The sequence below is a fragment of the Mesoplodon densirostris genome, chromosome 14, assembly GCF_025265405.1.
Source record: "Mesoplodon densirostris isolate mMesDen1 chromosome 14, mMesDen1 primary haplotype, whole genome shotgun sequence".
In the NCBI taxonomy this organism is placed as follows: domain Eukaryota; kingdom Metazoa; phylum Chordata; class Mammalia; order Artiodactyla; family Ziphiidae; genus Mesoplodon; species Mesoplodon densirostris.
Window position 1 is genome coordinate 40,127,501 of NC_082674.1, and position 23,655 is coordinate 40,151,155.

Here is a 23,655-nt window from a genome sequence, read left to right on the forward strand (position 1 = left end):
CATCTGCTCTTCTTATCATCTTGTGACTTCCCCTTCTCCAGGCTCCTATCCCATTCCTTACCTCAGGATGGCATATATAAGCCTCAGTTGCCCCACTTGCCCTTGAGTCTCATTGTCTTTGTGGACTCCCCTACATATGTAATTAAATTTGTTTTTCTCCTATTAAAAAAAAAAGAACCATTGCAAAAGTGGTATTTACTACTTGAAACAGTTAAGTATTGTTATTTTATCTTAATTTATTTTTTCACTATTACATTTTTAGAAACACTGGATAAGTCCTTTCTTGATTTAAGATTCCTATTCTTGGAATGTTCTGTTCCATATGCCTTCAGCCCTACCTTATCAGGTATTCATGTTTTTAGGCAATTTTTTGGTCATTGGTTTAAATACCACTTTCGTTGACAAGATGACATGTTCATTAGTAGTAAATGGGCTTAGTACTGAATGAAGCTGTTTGCTATAAATAAGTAGAAGAGAAGAGGCAAGGTCAAGGAAATGGATATGATTATCATTCTGTGCTAATAACTTTCGTAACTTTGTGTAAAAAGCATTTTACTTGATTACTGCACATTTTAAATAAACACTCTTAAGAGTCAATATAGTTTTTCTTAACCTTATAATTAAGTTTTCCAAAGCACCATTTAAAATTGAAAATGGTAAAATGTATTTTATGAATGTTAAGCGTTTATTTTTGTATTGAGCCTATAGATTATTTTTTCCAATCTATTTGACTTTTGAACCTACATACACTGAAAAAAGATTTCTCAATGATTTTCTCTCCTAGTTCCTGTGTAATTAATTATCTTTAGGAATTCAGTCTATGAAATATTTTTCTCCTGAAAATATTTTTAAGGGAAACATGTTTTTGCTGCTCTCAGGATGGAAAGATAATGGGCACCTCCCTTTATTTTTTCTTCCATTTAGTCGTCTTTTGCTGCATTGGCGTTTGCAGCAAGCAGGCGTATGTATTATGGTATAAAAAATGGAACCTTGTAAATGAGATAAAATTCCTTTTTTTGGTAAATTCTCTCTTCGGATATAGATGTTTGAGAATTTAGATGGTTTCTTATAGCTAGTTGAAAATCGTTCAGGATGCTCACTTTTATAAAATCTGCCCATTCTTAGTTTAGAAGAAGAATGTGAAGCTTCCCTTTGCACGTCTGCATTACGAGCCAGGAATCTAGAGCTGTCCCAGGACATGAAAAAGATGACAGCTGTGTTTGAGAAGCTGCAGACTTACATTAGTCTTCTCGCCTTGCCAAGTAAGCGTGTTTGTTACTCATGGTTCAACTTGAAGAACTTAGAGTACAAGAAGCTTGAGAAGGGAGGTGGTTTGGCGTGTCGGAGTAAGAAGAGCCTAGGACCTGGGGTCAGAAAAACTTGAATTCAAATCCTCCAGCTCCTTATACATTTAGGGTCTTGGGCAAATCACTTCTCTGCTTCTGTTTTCCCACTTATAAAACAGAGGTAAATGTGATTAAGTTAAATTAAGAATGTACAATATCAGGTATCGAAGACATAACATTAAATATTAAATCTCTTTCTCTCCTTCCTCTTTTTTAAATGGAGAGGGGCAAAGCGTAAGAATTCGTAGCAACATTCCAACAGGTAGCATAAGGGAAGGTTAATAGTAAAAGTGCTATTTTTAGAGGAACTGTATCATAACAAAGCCCCAAAATGTAAAGGTTGAAAGTCTTGGGGAAAAAAATGCTGTTTGTTGCCCTTTGTTTTAATTTGAAAAAAGTATTTTCAGGTCATTGAATGGACCTCAGTTTAAATGATGTTTGTAAGAAAACCATGATTTTTGTAGTAGTGATTTGATTATTTGTTTTTTGTAACAGCTTAAATGTGATATAATTTACATACCATACAATTTACCCATTTAAAGTGTACAGTTCAGTAGTTTTTACTATAGTCACAGACGTGTGCATCAACACTACAGTCAGTTTTAGAATATTTTCATCACCTTAAGAAGAAACCCTGTATACTTTAGCTATCACCCTCTTATTCCCCTGTTCTGTTCCTTGCCCAGTACCAAGCAACCATTAATCTACTTTCTGTCTATAGATTTGCCTGTTCTGAACATTTCATATAAATGGAATCATATAATCTGTGGTCTTTTGTGACTGCTTTCTTTCACTTAGCATAATATTTTCAAGATTCATCCAAGTTGTAGCATGTATAGGTATTTCATTCCTTTTTATTGCAGCATAATATTCCATTGGATGGATATATCACATTTTATTTATCTGCCTATCAGTTGATGGACATTTGGGTTGTTTCCACCTTTTGGCTATTGTGAATAATGATGCTGTAGACATCTGTGAACAAGTTTTCTTTTTTTGTCTTTGCGGTATGCGGGCCTCTCACTGTTGTGGCCTCTCCCGTTGTGGAGCACAGGCTCCGGACACGCAGGCCCAGCGGCCATGGCTCACAGGCCCCCCGCTCCATGGCATGTGGGATCTTCGTGGACCGGGGCACGAACCCATGTCCCCTGCATCGGCAGGCGGACTCTCAACCACTGCACCACCAGGGAAGCCCTGTGAACAAGTTTTTGAGTAGACATATCTTTTCATTTCTCTTGCGTATATACCTCAGAGTGGAATTGCTGGGTCATGTGGTAATTTTATGTTTAATTGTTGGGGGAACTGCTACCTTGTATTCCAAGGCATGTGTACCATTTAATATTCCCACCAGCAGCAGGGTTCCAATTTTTCCACATCCACACCAACACTTATTATGTGAATTATAAAAAAATTTCTTCTTTTTTTTAAATTGAAATATAGTTGTTTTACAACATTGTGTTAGTTTCAAGTGTACAGCATTTGTGTGTGTGTGGTGTGTGTGTATCCTTTTTTTCAACTCTTTTCCATTATTGGTTATTATAAGATATTGAATATAGTCCCTGTGCTATACAGTAAATCCTAGTTGTTTATTTTATATATAGTGGTGTGTATCAGTTAATTCCATACTCCTAATTTATCCCTCCCCTGCTTCCCTTTTGATAACCATAAGTTTGTTTTGTACGTCTGTGAGTCTGTTTCTGTTTTATAAATGAGTTCATTTGTATTATTTTTTAGATTCCACATATAAGTGATGTCATATAATATTTATCCTTCTCTGTCTGACTTACTTCATTTAGTATAATAATCTCCATGTCCATCTGTGTTGCTGCAAATGGCATTATTTCATTATTTTTTATGGCTGAGTAATATTCCATTGTATAAATATACCACATCTTCTTTATCCATTCATCTGTCAATGGACACTTAGGTTGCTTCCATATGTTTGCTGTTGTAAATAGTGCCTCTGTTAACATTGGGGTGCATGTATCTTTTTGAATTAGAGTTTTTGTCTTTTCCCTATATATGCCCAGGAGTGGGATCACTGGAGCATTCCATAGTGGCTGTACCAATCTATATTCCCACCAGCAGTGTAGGAGGGTTCCCTTTTCTCCACACCCTCTCCAGCATTTATTATTTGTAGACTTTTGTGTGTGTGTGTGTGGTACACGGGCCTCTCACTGTTGTGGCCTCTCCCGCTGCGGAGCACAGGCTCTGGACATGCAGGCCCAGCGGCTGTGGCTCATGGGCCCAGCTGCTCCGCGGCATGTGGGATCTTCCCGGACCGGGGCACGAACCCGTGTCCCCTGCAGCAGCAGGCAGACTCTCAACCACTGCACCACCAGGGAAGCCCTCCTTTATCAATGTTTAATAGTTCTCAGCTTATAAGTCTTTCACCACCTTGGTTAGGCTTATTCCTAGGTTGTTTTTTTTTTTTTGATATGATTTTAAACAAAATTGTTTTTTACTTTCTCTTTCTGGTATTTCATTGTTAGTGTAAAGAAATGTAACAGATTTCTCTATATTAATCTTATATCCTGCTACCTTACTGAATTCATTTATGAGTTCTAATAGTTTTGTGTGGAGTCTTTAGGGTTTTCTATATAGAGTATTATGTTATCTGTACATAATGACAATTTTACCTCTTCCCTTCCAATTTGGATATTTTTGTTTCTTTTTTTTTGTCTGATTGCTGTGGCTAGGACTTCCAATACTATGATGAATAGAAGTGATGAAAGTGGGCATCCTTGCCTTGTTCCAGAATTCAGCTTTTCATCACTTAATATTATGTTGGCTCTGGGTTTGTCATAAATGACTTTTATTATGTTGAAATTTGTTACCTCTATACACACTTTGGTGAGAGTTTTTATCATGAATGGATGTTGAATTTTGTCAAATGCGTTTTCTGCATCTGTTGATATGATCATATGTTTCTTGTCTTTTCTTTTGTTCATGTGGTGTATCGCATTGATTGATGTGCATATGTTGAACCATCCTGTGACCCTGGAATGAATCCAGCTTGATTATGGTGTATGATCCTATTTATGTGTTCTTGGATTTGGTTTGCTAAACTTTTTTTGACAATCTTTGCTTCTATATTCATCAAAGATATTGGCCTGTAATTTTCTTTTTTGGTAGTGTCTTTTTCTGGTTTTGGTATCAGTGTGAGAGTGGCTTCATAGAATTACTTTGAGAGTGTTCTTTCCTCTTCAGTCTTTTGGAAGAGTTTGAGAAGGATAGGTGTAAGTTTTTCTTTGTATGTTTGGTAGAATTCCCCAATGAAGCTATCGGGTCCAGGACTTTCGTTTGCAGGGAGGTTTTTTTTTTAAATTACAGATTCTATTTTACTTCTAGTGATCAGTCTGTTTAGATTATCTGTTTCTTCTTGATTCCTTTTTGGCAGTCTGTATGTTTCTAGAAACTTGTCCATTTCTTCTAGGTTGTTCATTTTTTTGGGCATATAACTGTTCATAATATTTTCTTAAGATTTTTTTATATTTCTGCAGTATTGGTTGTTATTTCTCCTCTTTCATTTCTTATTTTGTTTATTTGGGCCCTCTCTATTTTCTTCTTGGTGAGCCTGGCCAGTGGTTTGTTGATTTTGTTTATCCTTTCAAAAAACCAGCTCTTGGTTTTATTGATTTTTTTCTGTTGTTTTTAAAAATCTCTATTTTATTTATTTACTCTCTGATCTTTATTATTTCCTTCCTTCTGCTGACTTTAGATTTTGTTCTTTTTCTGATTGTTTCAGGTGGTAGTTTAGGTTTATTTGAGATAGGCCTGTATCACTATGAACTTCCCTCTTAGGATTACTTTTGCTGCATCCCATAGATTTTGTATGGTTGTGTTTTCATTGTCTCAAGGTATTTTTTAATTTCCTCTTTGACTTCATTGTTGACCTATTGGTTTTTTAGTAGCATGTTGTTTAGTCGCCATATAACCATTTTTTTCTCATTTATCTTTCTGTGGTTGATTTCTTGTTTCATGCCCTTGTGGTCAGAAAAGGTGCTTGAAATAATTTTTGTCCTTTTAAGTTTGTTGAGGCTTGTTTTGGGTCTTAGTTTGTGGTCTGTTCTAGAGAGTGTCCCATGTGCCCTTGGAAAAAGAATGTGTATTCTATTTTTTTTTTATATAGTGTCCTGTAGATATCAATTAAGTCTAACTGTTCTATTGTGTCATTTAGGAACTCTGTTGCCTTATTGATTTTCTCTCTGGAAGATCTGTCCATTGATGTCACTGTGGTGTTAAAGTCTCCTACTATTATTGTATTCTTGTCATTTTCTCCCTTTATGTCTGTTAGTATTTGTTTTACGTATTTAGGAGCTCCTATATTGGGTGCATGTATGTTAATGATTGTGATATCCTCTTCTTGTGTTGATCCTCTTATCATTATACAGTGTCCTTCTTTGTCTTTCTTTATGGCCTTTGTTTTAAAGCCTGTTTCGTCTGATAGGAGTATTACTACTCCTGCTTTCTTGTCATTTCCACTTGCATGAAATATCTTTTTTCATCTCCTCACTTTCAATCTTTGTGTGTCTTTTGCCTTTAAGTGGGTCTCTTATAGGCAGCATATTGTAGGTTCTTGTTTTATTATTCAATCTACCACTCTTTGTCTTTTGAGAGGAGCATTTAGTCCACTGACATTCAAAGTAATTATTGATAAGTACATATTTATTGCCATTTTAAACCTTGCTTTCCAGTTGATTTTGTATTTCTTCATTCTTCTTTATTTTTGCTTTTGTGGTTTTCTTTTGTATTATGCTTGATTTCCTTTCTTTTTGGTTTTTGTGAATCTGTTTTATGTTTTTGATTTGTGGTTACCCTGGTTTTCAAGTATGTTAACCCATAACTATATCTACTTGCTTTGGACTGGTAGTCATATAAGCTCAAACACATTCTAAAAGATCTACATTTTCTTACTTGTGTCCTCCGCATTTCCTGATTTTGATGTCCTATTTTACATCTGCATGTTTATCCTTTTGCTTTCATCATAGTTATAATTGCTTTCACAGAATTTTTTTAATTAAAAAATTTTTTTTAAATCTATGTACTGACTTAGTAAGTGATCTTCAATCTTTTTACATATTTGCCTTTCCGATTTTCTCTTTCCTATACATTCTTGCTTCTTTTTTAGTTAGAGAAGACCATTCAATATTTCTTTTAGGATAGGTTCAGTATTGCTGTATTCTTTTAGTTTTTGCTTGCCTGAGAAATTCTGTATCTCTCCTTCTATTCTAAATGATAATCTTGCTGAGTAGAATATCCTAGGTTGCAGGTTTTTCCCTGTCAGGACTTTAAATGTATCTAGCTACTCCCTTCTGGCCTGCAAAGTTCCTGTAGAGAAATCAGTTGCTAGCCTTATGGGGGTTCCCTTGTAACTGACTCTGTTTTTCTCTTGCTTCCTTTGGAATCCTCTCTTTATCTTTTGCTTTTGCCATTTTAAGTATGCTATGTCTTGGTGTTGATCTGTTTGGGTTCATCTTGTTTGGGACCCTCTGTGCTTCCTGTACCTGGATATCTGTTTCCTTCTTTAGGCTTGGGAAGTTTTCAGCCGTAATTTCTTCAAATAATTTTTGATCCCCTTTTCTGTTCTTCTTCTGGGATTCCTATTATACGTAGATCAGCATGCTTTATATTATCCCATAGATTTCATATGTTGCTTTAATTTTTTTCATTTGTCCTGTCTTCTGTTCTGATAGGATGATTTCCATTATTCTATCTTCCAGATCACTTATTCATTATTTTGCATTATTTAGTTTGCTGTTTATTTTCTTTGTCTCAACTTTTACCTTGGCAATTGAGGTATCTGATTTGATTGACTCCTTTTTATAGTTTCTAGTTCCTTATTACAGTAATCTGCATTTCTATCAATAGTCTTTCTTAATTCCTTCAGCATTTTTTTTTTTTTTTTGCGGTACATGGGCCTCTCACTGTTGTGGCCTCTTCCGTTGCAGAGCACAGGCTCTGGACGCGCAGGCTCAGCGGCCATGGCTCACGGGCCTAGCCGCTCTGTGGCACGCAGGATCTTCCCGGACCGGGGCACGAACCTGTGTCCCCTGCATCGGCAGGCGGACTCTCAACCACTGCGCCCCCAGGGAAGCCCTCTCTTGTCCTTTTAATTGGGAGTAGTACCTCTGCTTTTTCACTTGATTTATATTTCTCTGATTCTATAAATTTAGGAGAAACAGTTATCTACTGTTGTCTTGAAGGTCTGTTTTTATGAGGGAGCAATCCTGTATAGACTGTGTGAGTCCAGTATTTTTGGTGCAAGGGCTGTTTTTGGTATGGATGCTTGCCACATCTTTCTTCAGAGTGTACTGGCCCTTGTCCCCTTGCTAAGTGGTGTGTTTTGTGTTGTGATGACCAGAGCCTGCACTGGATATTGGGTGGTGTCCTCTTTGCTCTGTGCTTGTCACAGCCCTGGCAAGGGTCAGGGTCTGCTCCCTAGTTGTTGGAGTAGAAGACCCCAGATGTGGTTCTAAGCTGTGGTATGCAGTAGGTGGAACTAGAGTGCTCCCTCTGGAAAAGGAGCCACTGCGTGTTCTTCCCCAGGAGCTGTCTGCCAGTATGTGCTACTCTGTGACACTGCCTGCCACCTGATGTGCATTCCCACAAAGTTCACTGTTGCTGGCATTGCCCTCAGAGGCTGTCTCCACTTCGGAAGCACCTGTAGCTGGCTCAGATTTCAGCCCCACCTCCTCGTGTGCATGCCCACAAAATTCACAAAACCCGTAGCAGCTGGAGCCTTGTCCCACTGTGAGCACATTGATGATGAGGCTGCTGCGGTGGGATCTATGCCCCTCCCTTCCTGTGTTGGCAGTGGGCTTCCTATGGCAGGCTCGTGTTCTGTCTGCATGCACCCCTATTTGTGGCCCCAGGCCACACTCTGGGCCCTTTGGGCTATGTCCATGTAGCCAAACTGAGTCCTCTCCCTGGGTCTGTCTGCTGAGCCCGAGTTTCAGCACCCAGCTGCTGCACATGCCAGCAGCTGTGTCTGTGGCTAGGAAGTGCGGCAGCATGGCAAGGACCATCTATTTTTGTCTCTCTCTACCCTGCAGGGCTGCAGGCCAGCTCCTGCATTCTCCTCTAGAACCTTTGAAGCTCCCTTTCTGTCTTGGTGGACCTCCCAGCTGTTGAAGGAGGTTCCCAGGGTGAGGGAACCCTCCTCCCTCCCAGGTGTGTGGGTCCCATCCCGCTTCCTCTTCTTCTCCCTTTTCCCTTTGTCCTACCCAGTTACTCAGGGATCTGTTTTTCAGCTTTGGTTGTATGAGAGCTTCTGCCAGCTTTCAGTAGGTGTTCTATGAGAATTGTTCCACATGTGGATGTATTTTTGTTGTATGTGTGGGAGGAGCTGAGTGCCATGTCCCTCTACTCTGCCATGTGGATCTCCCCCCATATTATATAACTTTTTGATTTTTGCCATCCTCATGTTATTATCTGACTTTTTGAAGTAGTATCTCATTGTGGGTTTGATTTGCATAACCCTGGTGTCTAATAATGTTGAATATCCTTTTGTGTCCTTATTGGCCATTTGTATATCTTCTTTGGAGATATGTCTGCTCAGATCCTTTCTCCATTTTCCAACTGGGTTGTCTTTTTATTATTGAGTTATAAGAGTTCTTTATATATTCTAGGTACAAATCCCTTATTGGATATGTGATTTGCAAGATTTTCTTCCATTTTTGTGGGTTATCTTTTCATTTTCTTAATGGTATCCTTTGAAGTACAAAAGTTTTTAATTTTGATGAAGTCACATTTATTTTTCTTTTGTTGCTCAGGCTTTTGGTGTCATATCTAAGAAACTGTTGTCAGATATGAGGTTGTGAAGACTTACCCTTATGTTTTCTTCTAAGAGTTTTATAGTTTTAGCTCTTACATTTAGGTCTTTGATCCATTTTGAGTTAATTTTTGTATATGGTGTGAGGTAAGGCTCTAACTTCATCTTCTGCACGTGGACATCTAGTTGTCTCAGCACCATTTATTGAAAAGACTATCCCTTCCCTATTGAATGGTCTTGGCACCCTTGTTAAGAATCGGTTGACCATAGGTGTCAGTCTACCTTATATCTCCAATGAATCCACCAATTTCCTCCAAATTACCTTCAGCCCAAGTGCCATTATTTTTGAGAGTATCCCTAGGCTTGAACTTCTCCACAGTCTGTTGTGAATTAAGTCAATTCCTTTGGGAAGAGATTCAGAGCTTTCTGTTTTAAGAACTGTTTCTCCCTTGGGTTAAGTCTCTGAGCCATGGTTCTGTGCAGGGGGTGATGACAGTGACGCACTTCTCTCAGAGTGACACCCCTGCATTAGTAGCTGAGCACTCCGCGGAGAGGGTAGGGCAGCAGCTGCTGGTCTCCTCAGCTTGCCTGTTTCAGCATGGAACTCCTGTTAATGAGCTGGGGCCAGGGTGATCAGGGCCACAGATTCTCAGCAGCACCATGCCCACGTAGAGCCTCCATCCCACAAGTCGGGGCTGGGTAAAAGAAGAGAACCCCCCACCTCGGAGTCATACTTAGAACTTAGCCTCAGCAACAGGTAGCTGAGAGTGAGATAAGGAATGCAGCCCTCCAGCTGAGTTAGGGGAGAGGGAGCCTTGTGTTCTTGGCTGCACCCTCTGGACTGGGATTTCTAGCTCACTGACTGGTGAGGGGACGGAGTGGGTTCTGGTTCACATACCACAGACTCTTGCTATTCTTACTGAGTTAATATAGATTTTCTTGATTAAATGTTTCTTCACTTGCTGTATGCCCTTAGGATAATTTCTAGAGTTTAAAGTGGTTATTTTAAAATCATTTGCACCAGTTGTGCTGGTGATTGGATATGTGGAGCTTGCTTATGCTGTCATGCCAGAATTGGAACTGTGATGTTTGAATAATAGTGTTTTTAGTGATGTTCAGCAAACAATAATATGTAGGGAAAGCACAAAATGAGAAATGTGTTCTGTAGTAACAAGGTGAAATTCACAAAGGCTTTCATTTCAAACAGAATCATGAAAGACATAATCCTGCTTAGCAATTTAATTTTGATTCTTGTAACCGTTTATATCTGTGGACATGGGGGATGCAAATCAGTTTAGATCCCTGTAATTAACGCCATTCTATCTGAATGTGTCTACAATGATTTTAAGAGCCATTATTTTCAACATATCACAATCAGTATTCACTCTGTCTTCCCAAAAGTAGAGGGGAGATGGTGGGCTGTCAGTTTTTCAGGTGAATTCTTCTGGGAAAATGCTTAGGTTTGTGATCTTGGTTTCCTAGGTATGGAGCCAGATGGACTCCTTCGGACAAACTACGGTTCTGTCTTAACAAATGTTGGTGCTGCTCTGCATGGATTTCATGATGTCATGAAAGGTGAGGCTTGGAAAAGAACATAAATAAGCTTTGTCCCATTTTCCCAGATCTGCCTGAATGAGATTTAAACAAATACTGCCAAGGCTAATAGACCCCAGATAAAGGTTTAGTAGCATTTGGCTTAACGTTGAAGTGCACAGCTTACTGCCTTCTGCTTTTCCCATCTGCTTCTTTCCTGAAGGTAAACAAAGTGCTGAAGAGAAACCCTCGTGCACGGAACTTTAGCCAAAAATACATTACACTGACTTAAGGCAGGTGTATGAATTTTATCAAGCCAGACATGCTATTCAGAGGCATTTAGCAAAATACTGCACTTGTTAGAGCCCAAACATGAAGGAACTGAGGAAATGAAGGTTTAAAGATCCCAGAAAGAATGCACTGGTTTTCTACCCTCCTGTGTATTTTTGTGTTTAGAGTACCCATTATAAGTCCTGTTTTGTTCAGGAGAGCCTTAAGGAATGAAGGTCTGTTTTCAAGCTTTGGTCAGTTTTTGGTTGCTATGTGCTTCTAAGAATATGCTTGTCGACGGCCATTTCATTTGCTTCCTAGCATGTGATTCTGAGTCCTGATTTTTTAATCTATATTTCTGCATGGCTTCTAGGTTTTTTTCCTCCGTTCTTTTCCTTTTGAAGACTGTTGGAGCAGGGGGAGGAGAGGAGGGCAGGAGCAATTATTAAGGACTATTGGAAATAGCCCAGGTGCCTAGATTTTTCGCTGTGGTGTTTAGTGTGCAACTAGTGACCAATTGCTGGTTTCACAGAAAATACTTTTTAAACACTTAAAACTTTGTTGGATGGCATGTATAAGATGGGTATATTTGGGGCCTTTCTATAGATTGGCACATAACCACATAACCTATGTTACTGGGAATCATTCTTAGTTTCGGTGGAATTACCCAGTACTACCTTACCATTCAGTCTGGAAAATGGTCCTTCCTGTGGCTTGTCTTCAATTATAAGGAACTTTAAAAGTCACTGCACTTCTGGAGCTAACCCGGGTTGCAGGAATCACAGCTTGCATAGACAGTCTTGGTGGCAGGTGACAAGAGGCAGCCCCAACCCTGCAGAACCTAGTCTGGTCCCTAGAAAACCCAGGGGACTGGTACCTTTTTCCTGTGCAGCTTTTGGTTCGGGGAGCTCAGTCTTAACCATAGTCCTCTATTCCAGAACTTTACGTAACGTAGAACTAGGCCATTGAAACCCCAAGTAGCTCTGTGGCTACAGGTTTTTTGGTTTTGTTTCCTAAGTTTTCCTATGCTAATGTTATGATTTGTTCCTGCTAGTGTTTTCTCTAGAATTTTGATAAAAGAGAGGCTAGAACAATGGAGGGTAGCTGTCCATTGAGGATCTTAAAGCTTCATTTACATTTTTAAAAATCTTGATTTTATTTATATTTCTATAAATAATTACTTCTGAGTTTTCTAAAAATGCTTTTGTTCATATATGACATAAGATGCCAAGTGGTCCAAATCAAAGAATGTTACTATTATTATTTGCTATGAGCTGGTGGAGATTATCAGAGGAGGATCAGAGGCTCCCTTAGCCCCCTTTGTGCCTCTGCTTGTTTCTGTCCTTGAAAGTGAACATAATATAAAGAGAGAATACTGGGAAACATGAAGGATGGTTGGCAAGCAGATTATGGCCTCTTGTTGCTAGTTTTACAGTTCAAATCTGTCTTCTTACCCAGTTGGAAGACTATTGTGTATCTCTCATGAAAACTCAGAGTGAGCATTAACTGGCATTACCAGAATATACTTTGTTTTTAAGAGAACTTTTATTTCAAATCTTTTCCCTTGATGCTTTGCCCTTAATTGCTTGGTCCAAGTTGGGAAGAAGGAAGGAAGGAAGGCAATCAATAAGGCAGGCTGGGGTTTCCCTGGTGGCTCAGTGGTTAAGAATCTGCCTGCCAATGCAGGAGACACAGGTTCGAGCCCTGGTCTGGGAAGATCCCACATGCCGCGGAGCAACTAAGCCTGTGTGCCACAACTACTGAGCTTGTGCTCTAGAGCCCGCGAGCCACAACTACTGAGCCCATGTGCCACAACTACGGAAGCCCGCGCGCCCTAGCGCCTGTGCTCTGCAACAAGAGAAGCCACCGCAAGGAGAAGCCCGTGCACTGCAACAGAGAGTAGTCCCTTCTCGCCGCAACTAGAAAAAGCCCGCGCGCAGCAACGAAGACCCAATGCAGCCAAAAATAAATTAAATAAACAAATAAATAAAGTTATTAAAAAAAAAAAGAAGGCAGGCTGGTCTTAGTATAAAAAGAGAGAGATTTATAAAAATGTGGATCCCACAAGGAATTAAAATGGAAGTGAATTAATCTTTTAACAAGAGGCATTCTAAGTGAGAATTGTTTGATCTTTGGTCTCAAGTCTAAAGTAGGTAGACTCATAGGAAACATAAAAGGAAATAAATCTCTTGTCTAGGTCACATGATTTCCTTGTACTTTTTGGAGTTAAACTTTAATGTCGAGGCACACCCTAAATAATGAAAATATTTGGACTCGATAAAGAGTAAACAGTTGGATTGGGAGAATTATTATAGTCAAACTACAGTAGCTCTGATCCACTAGAAGCCATGGGAGGATTCTTAGTATTGTTCATCTTTTATAAGTATTTCAATCACCTACACCAATCAACCAAGATTGCCTACCAACCCAGTTGTATTATATAGCATTGTATACAGACAGTAAAATATTGAATAAAACTTTCTGTGGTGTATAGAAAGAAAATGTCTACTCTAGGGGCTAGCAAGTTCAGTATACAAAAAAATGTTCAGTGTTCCAATTGAATTTTCATTCACTTGGATATCTTATGGATATATAGAGGATAATCATTTATTTATTTATTTATTTATTTATTTATTTTCTTTTTGCGGTATGCGGGCCTCTCACTGTTGTGGCCTCTCCCGTTGCGGAGCACAGGCTCCGGATGCGCAGGCCCAGCAGCCATGGCTCACGGGCCCAGCCGCTCCGCGGCATATGGGATCCTCCCAGACCGGGGCACGAACCCGTATCCCCTGCATCGGCAGGCGGACTCTTAACCACTGCGCCACCAGGGAGGCCCTCATTTATTTTTAAGAAATATTAAACATAATAGTAATTGCCAATTAGTTGGTTCCTTCACTGTGAGAACTGTACCATAGTAGTGTAGGATGTTAACAATAGTGAAAACTGGCTACGGGTATCCAGAAACTCTCTGTAATTTTTCTGTAAATCTAAGACTATCTTAAATTAAAAGTTTATTTATGTAAAAGTTTATGTATATGTGTATATAACACAGTATATATAAATAATGCTATTTCCTAGTTTTAAATTTCAGTAAAAGTAACCTTATTCATAAAACAGTAATTTTGTTAAATACCATTATCATACTAGGTTAAATCTCAAATACCCTTTCTTTTTGGATAGTCTTATTCCCTTTTAATTATCTATAGTCTAAAATCAACTAAATTTCTTGATTCTGAATAAATGAAATTCTCTGTATACACACCTGCTTTAAAAGTTTTCATGTTTTGTGATTTATTTTTTGCTTTGTTGGTAATGATAATTAATGCTGTTGTAACTGAAGTACTGTAAAAAATTCAAAGGATGCTGTATCATAAACACCTTTTTATTTAAAAATATAATTGCCCTTCCTTGTAAATCAATGTTGTCTTGGTAGTTCTCCCATTTTCCCTTATTTCCAGGATGAAATTACTTTATTTCTCAGAGACCCAGAAAACCCCAAGCTTAGCTGTTTGGCCAATTTCACCTACTGCTGTTTCTGTCAACACTTTTATATCTAAGCCTCTCTTCTACGCTTCCATAACCACAGGCCTTTGTTATAACTTTCTTGGACTAGAGGCAATAGAATGTGAAGCCAGATACTAGAGTATCCAATCCTTATTTGGCCATGCAGACCTTTCTTATTGTTAAAGTATGTACTGGCAAACCAGCTAAGATCCAATAAGGACTGTGGGACATTGTGCCTGTGTTGGCTGTTCTTTTCCAGCCTCATGGTTTGTTTGTATAAGCACAATGTAAACTCTTGTTTGTGCCTGCTGGACTATCAAAACAAGGTTTTTAACTGGTAAATATTGCTCAGGGTCCTTTACCCGCACTAGAATAAGGGCTAACACTCAAATGAAGGAGAATGAGACCCACCTGCTAGGGGCTGTAATAGAGACACCAGGATGGTGTTGAGACCCTCACTACTCTCTATTCTTTCCATGTGAACTTGAGACCTAATTGATATTCAGCACAATCCTCATATTTGGGACCATTTTTTGTCAGATTTGTCTTGTAAATTTATAAGAGTAGATATAAGAAGTTAACGGGCTGGTTATCTGTATACAACTTGTATATAGATAGTAATGAGTTTTCATTTGATTGGGTTTATAGATATTTCCAAACATTATAGTCAAAAGGCTACAATAGAGCATGAACTTCCAACAGCAACACAGAAGCTCATAACAACTAATGATTGCATCCTGTCATCAGTAGTGGCATTGACAAATGGAGCAGGAAAGGTAATTTTTCTCTGGTTTATATTGACATTAAATTCAACTCTTAAATGTGCTCCTTTTTTTTTTTTTTTTGAGTGACCTAGTAGGAAAATTGACCTGTGTAAGGATTTTCGATTACCAGGCTTTTTTGTAAAATAAAGTTGTCTCCCTTTTCCTCCTTCCTACCTAATATTTGAAACAATATGGTAGTTACTGTTAAGCATTTGTGATGAGGAAGTGGGTCACTCACTTCTGATGTTTTAATGAGATATTTGATTATTGAAAGATTCCAGGTGGTCTCACTATAGATCCTTGTGTGTATTAAAGGTCTGCTATACAGAAATTGGGATATAGAAAAAGAAAAAGAATTATAAGACTTTTGTTAATATTTTGTTTTTTCCCCTCCAAGTTTTTTGTTTGTTTTATGGCAACACTTGTGATAATGCTACTTCTGTGGTTTTGTACCTTAATAAGTACTTTTAAGGTGACTTCAACATGTGCCTTCTCATTGAATTCTTAATATTAGATAATGATCATTTGGATTAGTAAGTACTTAATTGTTATTATAAACTGACCAGAGTGCAGTTTCTTTAAAAATTGTTCTGTCTTGGATAACTGGTTTCAGCAGGTCACATTCTAAGAGCACATGTTCATGTGGCTGTCATCAAAGCCTAAGCCTGACTAAAGTCTGACTAAGATTTCTCTGAGAACTACCCATACGTAGAAAACTAAAAGTACTGTATTCAGGACTATCTTGGCCCATTTCTTTCAGCAGACTCAACATAATTTCTCAAGAAAGTGCTAATCTCTATCTGTGTTATATACCTTTATTTTTCTGACAGGTTGACCTTAGTAGGAGCACACTTTTTTCAAGTGTTTTAAGTTAATCAGAAATGATCATAGGTTATGTTAGGTATTCAGTGTCACCTTTCCCAAAGTCAGGCCAGTCTTCCTGACAGTCTGCTAAGTTTGGTGCTGTAACAAAAGCTGTTGCCTTTCGGATCTGTCAGCTAGCTCGCAGGTCAGTGCCTACAGGATTCCTTAGCCAGAAGACCATCCCCGCTGCCTCCTCTTTAGTACTTTTACCCACAGGCATTCTGGAAACTTTCTGAGGATGATTCTAACTTTGATTCAATTGTGAACAATTCTGGAAAAAGACAATGTTGACATTTTACAAGAGTCTCTGCATTTGTCACTTTTTTAGGAGAACTCTGGAATATTAAATACCTATATACTTCATAGCTTATTTTACATTTGCTTTGCCTGAAACCTTAAGAGTTGTCTCAAGGAAAGGTACTTGATCTTCACTCTGAAATTTTTATAAATGGTTTTTAGCTAAAGTAAGTATCTGAACTAAGTATTAGTTGGTGGCAGCTTAATACTTAGCTAATGTGATTTGATTAAACTAAATTTTATCATTTGTAATTAAAAAAAATCCACTAGGAAAGTATAACATATGCATGTTAAAGAACATTTGGGAAATGTAGAAATACTAGAGAGAGGAAAGAAAGTAAACCTCACCATATACTACCATGACTGAAATGCAACCACTGTAGTATCTATGTCATACACAAGGAATATACAGCTCAAGATTTTTAGAGTTTTCATTTTCTTGAATACTACCTAACATAGAATTTCATTTGACACAGTAAAATATTAATGAAAAAAATAATCTTTTAGACCATTAGTGAGTGATTGCTTACTTTTTGAACAGTTTTTGCCAAGGTAAAGTACTCTTGTTTCACAAGTTACTTTTTCTTATTTATTGAAACAGAATACTCTTTAATGTATCGAGGACTTTAATTTTTCTGGCTAATAACTTTCTTAGACATTTTTATTTATATCACCATTTCGTATAGCACTGTAGATTCAGAATCACGGCTCAGCAAAATTACAGCCATGGATCTTTGTTGTTGCTTACATAGATTAAGCAAATGTTAAATCTGTAAATGACAAGGGTGTGCTGAATTTTCAGTCTCTTTCTTTCCTGTTATATTTGTAATGCACAGATTGAGATTTACAGAATGAAATTTAAGTAGAGATCATATATTCAATATGCTTGTGTCATGTCTTGTGTTGGAATATGAAACATTCAAAGTTAAAATGCAAACGGAATGTATAAACCCAAACGTATATATTTTGAGAGCAGGGGCAGACTTAGTAAGGTAAACAGCTCATAAACATTGTCTACAGAATAAATCAGAATCAGCCTTGGTTTTTAGAAACAGTAGAATTTGTCTAGATTAAGACATGTCACAAATCTGGTCTCCAAATTTATACTGTATTGTGTTTATTATAAATCATTCCCTATGTCTTCTTTTCAAATAAATAAATGTGGGCTTTTGAGCATGTGTTGAAATTTCATTTCCATTCTCAGTATCCTTAACTTTGCTCTGAAAACTGTTAGATATATATTTTAGATATATTATTGGAAAACAAAATTTATCTTCTTGTCACACTTGGTTTAGATTGCATCTTTCTTCAGCAACAACGTGGACTACTTCATTGCTTCCCTGAGCTACGGGCCTAAGACAGCGAGTGGATTCATCAGTCCTCTCTCAGCTGAATGCATGCTGCAATACAAGAAAAAAGCTGCTGCGTATATGAAGGCTTTGAGAAAGGTTTGTGAGCTGCTGTTAACATTTAAATCAGAGGGAAAATCTGGAAAAATTCCAGAGAATGGCAGAAGTTTTCCCACAGTTCATATTGTTTAGGTTTTATACAATTTTGAGGGACAGGTGGTTGGTGGGTGTTGCGAGGTGGCGGGGCGGGGGGGGGTCTTTGGAGAGGAGGATGGGACAGAGACCTGAATCTCATTTCCTAGGCCGTAGTAGACTTAACGTTTCCAGTGGCTGGTAGAGTGTTTAGGGTGAGACAGCCAGGCAGCCAGTAAGTGTCAAACTTTAGAAAATCTTAAACTTGTAGAAATAAAAAAAATTGAAATACATTTATAATTTTTTCTCAATATAATAAGAATACATGATCATTGCAAAAATAAATCAGAAGAAACAGCAGTACATGAAGAAGAAAATCCCACAACCCAAAGGTAGCTCCTCTTAGCCATAAAATTTTAATGTGTATACATGCGTGCACGCATACACACATTATAAAAAGCAGTGTATCTGGATACATAGACTGTTTTAGAATCTGTTTTTTTTCCTCTTTAATGCATTGTGGATATCTTTATATAACAAAAATATATATCTATAAGTATAAATTGCTATCATTTTAATGCATCTAGTATTTCATCTATAGTATTTCATTCTATAAATGTGTGATAATTTAATTAAGCCATCCATTGCTAGTGGATTTTTAGGTTGCTTCCTGTTTTTCACTGTTACATGCAATACTACAGGGGATATTCTTGCACATGCAACTTTGTGTATTTACCTTTCTTTATTTCTTTCTAACTTTTAGTAACACAATGCATAAATACATTCTTATATTACATGAGAACATTATAGGTAAATTACAATCCCTAATTCCAGTTCCTCTCCAGAGGTAACTATAGTTATCAGTTTGGTGTGTAACCTTCCAGACTCTCTTGGAGCATTTGTACTCATCTCTGTAAACTTTGAACTATATGCAAAATATGAAGAATATAAAGACTTTTCTAATTTTTTTTAACTTAAATGCATGTTTCATTGTGTAGCTTCCTTTTTTCATTTAAAATATGTTTTAGAGACCTGTCTGTATCAATACATATGATGGCTACTTTATTCATTTTAAACACAGCATTGAAATCTATGATATAGGTATTCCGTGGTTCATTTAGGTAGTCTCTTTTTGGTGGGCATTTAGGTTGATTCCAGTTTTTCACTGTTAGAATTACACTGCAATGGATAGCTTTGTAAACGCCTCCTTGAGCATATGTGTGGATTACTGAGAGGTGGAATGTTCTGGATAATGTGGTTTTAAGTTTTAATATTTACTGCCAGATTACCCATAAGAGTGGTTGTACACTCCTAGAAACGTAGAAGGCTACCTAATTGTTTTAATTATATCTTTATGATTAATTCCTAAAAATGGAATTGCTCATTCAAAGTCTGTGAATGTTTCAAAGGTTACCTATTTATAGCTTACCAGCAATAGAAGTATAAATTTAACCCATAAATTTAATTTGTCAATCTTAGAAACAAGAGGTTCCGTGTTATTGTTCTAATTTTCATTTCTTTGCTTATTATTGAAATAGAACATCCTTTCATAAATTTACTGTTTATATTTATTTCAATTTCCTGTTCAAGTTGTTTACCTGTTTTTAAATAAATGTTCCTAATTAGGGTTGAAGGAACTCTATGTTAAGGATTTTAGTCCTTTGTTTATGTCAGAAATATTTTTCCTCAGTTTGCTGTAGTAATTTTTCAAAATTTAGAAGTTTTAATTTTTATATCATCAAACCAGGCTTTTTCTTTACGGTGGTGATTCTCAGGTGACTCTTGGAAAGTCAGTTCACCTATATTTTCCTCCAGTATTTTTGTGGTCTGAACTTTTTAGATTGAAATCTTCAGCCCATCTTGAATTTATTTATTCTGATATAGGTATGAAATTGGGGTCTAAATAGTTATTTTTCTAAATTATTAACTGATTGTCCTTGCATGACTTATCCTTTCTCCATTGACTTAAAAATACAACATTTGTCACATAATACATTTTTGTATGTGCTTTTGTCTGTTTCTAGATTTTCTATGCCATTCCTTCATCTGTCTATTTTGGTGCAAGTCTTATGGTTTTAGATAGTGTCGCTTATAACTGGAATGACATGTTCACCTTCATTCTTTTTCTTTTCTTTTTTTTTTTTAAAGTTCCTTTTTTATGCCTATTAAAGGAACTAGTCTATGTTGACATACATCTGAATTATCAAACCTCATTTAGCATTCTTATTTGTAAGATCAGGGAAATGATGCGACCTTTTTCTTTATTTCTTATGATGCTTTTTCCATAGCCCCTCTTGGAATCTGTGCCTTATGAAGAAGCACTGGCAAACCGCCGGGTCCTTCTCAGCTCTACTGAAAGTCGAGAAGGCCTTGCACAACAGGTATGGCATTGGGAAAATCATGGTACTTGTTAAAGAGCATGAATATAAAATCCCCTATAAAAGGTTTTCATACACATAGAGCAATTTAAAAGGCTATGTAAGTCAACATGTAAAGTTAATTAACACATGCTAAAAAGCACCATAAGCATAATTCATTGAAAACCATTTGTTGATACCCTAAATAAGTCATCCTGATTCAATTGGTGTTATGATTGCCAGTAAAGTAATATCAGCACACTCTGGCCATGCTGATTAATTATTTAGGAACTAGATTTAAACGTCTGAAATAATAAGGCAAAAAAGGGTGTGTGTGGCTAGACTCAGTGAGTTATTTTTATTTCCTAAATGGACAGGAATGAAAAATTTCCAATGCTCAATTGATCAGTTGAATTTGGGGGGTAGGTGGAGGTAGGTGGTACTATTTTTTTCAGAAGTTGGCACAAACTGACCCCAGTTTAGCATTCGCCAGAGATTCATTTACTTTAACACCTGGCTTGCTTTAGTTTTGGAAATGTTTATTTTAAAGAGAGCACAAATTCACCTGAGACAGTATTTTGCCTATGCCGACCTTATTTTCATTGGACACATATCACTTACCTTTTCAACATTAATTCAAGAGGATGTTGAAACTAAAAATTTAATCCACATAATAATTCCTAAAAAACAAAATTCCTGAGACAAACAGTGAAATGTGGAGTATCTTAAAAATTTATTTTAGATTTCCTTCTTATTTTATGTGAGGAAAGTAAGGCTCAAAGAAATTAAACAGCTTTTATCCATAGTAGCTAGTAAGTAGCAGAATGGTCTGACTTCAGAGCTATTGCTTTTCCCACTCTGCCATTGACCAGCTGCAGGCTAGTCTGATAAGCACTCCCGGTCTCACATCCTGCCTCTCTAAAACAAGGATAATATCTACTTTTCAGGGTCCCGTAAGGATTAATTGAGCCAATGGGAGGCAGTGTGATATGGTGAAAAGAATCAGACTTATGAGCCAGACACACGAGGTCCCACATCCTGGCTCTGTTTGTTAGCTTTGCAGGTGGTCGAGCTGCTGGGAAGTTCTCCTCTTTGAGACGTGAGAATTGTAGGACTGTTAGGAGGCTTCAGTAGGATACTGGCAGGAAAATATCATGAACAGTGCTACGTGGTAATTGTTCAATGATGATAGCTGGTAAAGCATTTGGAATTCACTCTAAGATTGTTTTTATTTTTATTTAATTCTCAAGCTTTCATTTGCCTTGAAAATTAGCTTTTTAAAAACTTCTTATTGAAGTATAACATACTTAAAGAAAAGTATATAAATTATTAATATATTTCAGTGAATTTTCACAAGTAAACACATTAATGTAACTGGTAGCTAGATAAAATTTTTAAAAAAGAATATTTCTTCATGTAAGGTATATACCTGTAAAAAAAAGATTGCTAGGACCTCAGAAACCTTCCTCATGCCCCTTTCCAGTTACTACTCTCCTCTTTCCCCAGAGGTAACCATTATCCTGCGTTCTTTGTTCTGTTGCCTGATACTGAACTTTATATTAAATGAGAATTACGTAGCATCTCTTTCAGATCTGGCTTCTTTTGTTCAACATTATATTTATAATATTCATCCATGTTATATGTAGTTGTAATTGGTCCATTTTCATTCTTGTTGAGTATTCTGTCATGTGAAAATCCATAATTTGTTTATCCATTCTTACAGCTTATGACTATTTGGGTAGTTTTCAAGTGTTTGACTATTATAGGACTGCTAAGGGCATTCTTATACTTGTCTTTTGATAAACATGCATGTTTTTCTCTTGGGCGTATACTTAGAAGTAGAATTGCTAAGTCATAGGATACAAGTTCAATTTTCAAAGATCCTGCCAAACAGTTTTCAAAGTGTTTATCCCAAATTCCACTCCCCCAAGCACTATATGATAGTTCCAATTGCTCCATAAACATGTCCATCTTTGTATTTTCTGTCTTTCATTTTAGTCATTTGGGTGTTTTGTTTTGTTTTGTTTTTATTCATTTGGGTGCTTTTAAATTGCTTTTCCTTGGTTAATAGTGACATTGGATACCTTCTTTTTTATGTTTATAGTAACGTTCAGGTGCCTATTCAAGCCTTCTTTTCTCCTGTTTCTCTATTGGGTTGACTATCTTTTTATCATTGATTTATAGAAGTTCTTTATATGTTATGGGTATTAGTCCACTATTGGATACATGCATCTACCACTTTGTGGCTTTCCTGTTTACTCTCTTTATTATACCTTGTGATAAATAGAGATTTAAAAAATTTCATTCTAGTTCAATTTCTCAATTTATGGTTGTGCTTTTTGTATCCTGTTTAATAAAATGTTCCCTATTCCAGGATCAAGCTTTTTTGTTTTCACACCTGTGAAGTAGTTTTGGTCTACATTCCATAAAGTATTTTTTTTTGGCTGGTAAGTTTTGTCTGCATCATCCTCTAAGGTGCAGAACTCTCTGTTGCTTTCAAGGTTCAGCAGAGTTTGGAGAAGATTTCTAAACTGGAGCAGGAAAAAGAGCATTGGATGTTGGAAGCACAGTTAGCTAAGATCAAGCTGGAGAAAGAAAACCAGCGAACTGCAGATAAACTGAAGAGCACAAGTAGTGGGCAGGCGGTTGGGGTAGCCCAGGAAGGGGCCGCCGTGGTGACCGCTGCGGGCCAGGAAGACGCGTCTGCCAAGGCTGTGCCGGAGCCCGTTCACAGCACTAGTTTGGTAAGTGTCTTCTTTTTTTAAATGGTAATTGGTGGGGATCCATCTTAGTGTTCAGTGTTAACCATCTAAAGTACATGTCACTTGATAACAGGAATAATCCATGTGCTCTAGAAAAAGCAGATTGGTAAGTGGGATGCCCCCTTCAAAAAGCAACCTTATTAAATTCTCTTTGATTTTACATGTGAGACTTCCCCATGGTAAGGGCTGTGTTCTTGGAGAAGATATAGTAAGTCAAATTTAACATGATTCTGTTTCTCCCCTGCAACATTGGTGATATGGGGGTTATGTTTCTGACAGAGGACTAACTGCCTAACTTTTTATAGAAATGACGACAAATACCACTTTTAACCAATTACATGGTATATTCCTAGGTAGTATAAAGCTTTATGACATACATATAATATAGAAACCCATCAGGTCAGCTAAACTTCATAAGATAATATACTGACAAGTTATTTTGCAACTTTATATTTCTTGCCTTATATTTAATTGGAGTGATTTAGAAGGTGAAGAAACATCTCTATTGGAATTATAAAATTCAGTTACATTGAGAAAAGTTTTCTGATTATATTTTTCTGCCCACTGTTAAAAAAAAATTAGAAAATCTAGAAACTGAGAAATCAGGAAGGGAAGGGAAAAAAACCCCTCAAGATTAGAAGGATCTCATTAAATATATTTTCATTGCATTTTTTGAGAAATTTGAGGAGAGCCATGGCACTTC

The 23,655-nt window shown here is 37.1% G+C and overlaps 1 protein-coding gene across 3 annotated transcripts in view; it reads left to right on the plus strand.

The window, feature by feature from the left end:
* PPP1R21 (protein phosphatase 1 regulatory subunit 21) overlaps positions 1-23,655 on the plus strand; it is a 60,772-nt gene that overhangs the window by 24,041 nt on the left and 13,076 nt on the right. For 2 of the 3 annotated variants that reach the window (XM_060117663.1, XM_060117664.1), the window contains exons 12-17: positions 1,126-1,262; positions 10,603-10,695; positions 15,076-15,203; positions 17,648-17,800; positions 20,122-20,214; positions 22,692-22,934. In XM_060117663.1, the coding sequence (XP_059973646.1) occupies positions 1,126-1,262; positions 10,603-10,695; positions 15,076-15,203; positions 17,648-17,800; positions 20,122-20,214; positions 22,692-22,934 (847 nt within the window). The remainder of the gene's footprint in view (positions 1-1,125; positions 1,263-10,602; positions 10,696-15,075; positions 15,204-17,647; positions 17,801-20,121; positions 20,215-22,691; positions 22,935-23,655) is intronic. The other variant, XM_060117662.1, reaches the window with a different exon arrangement.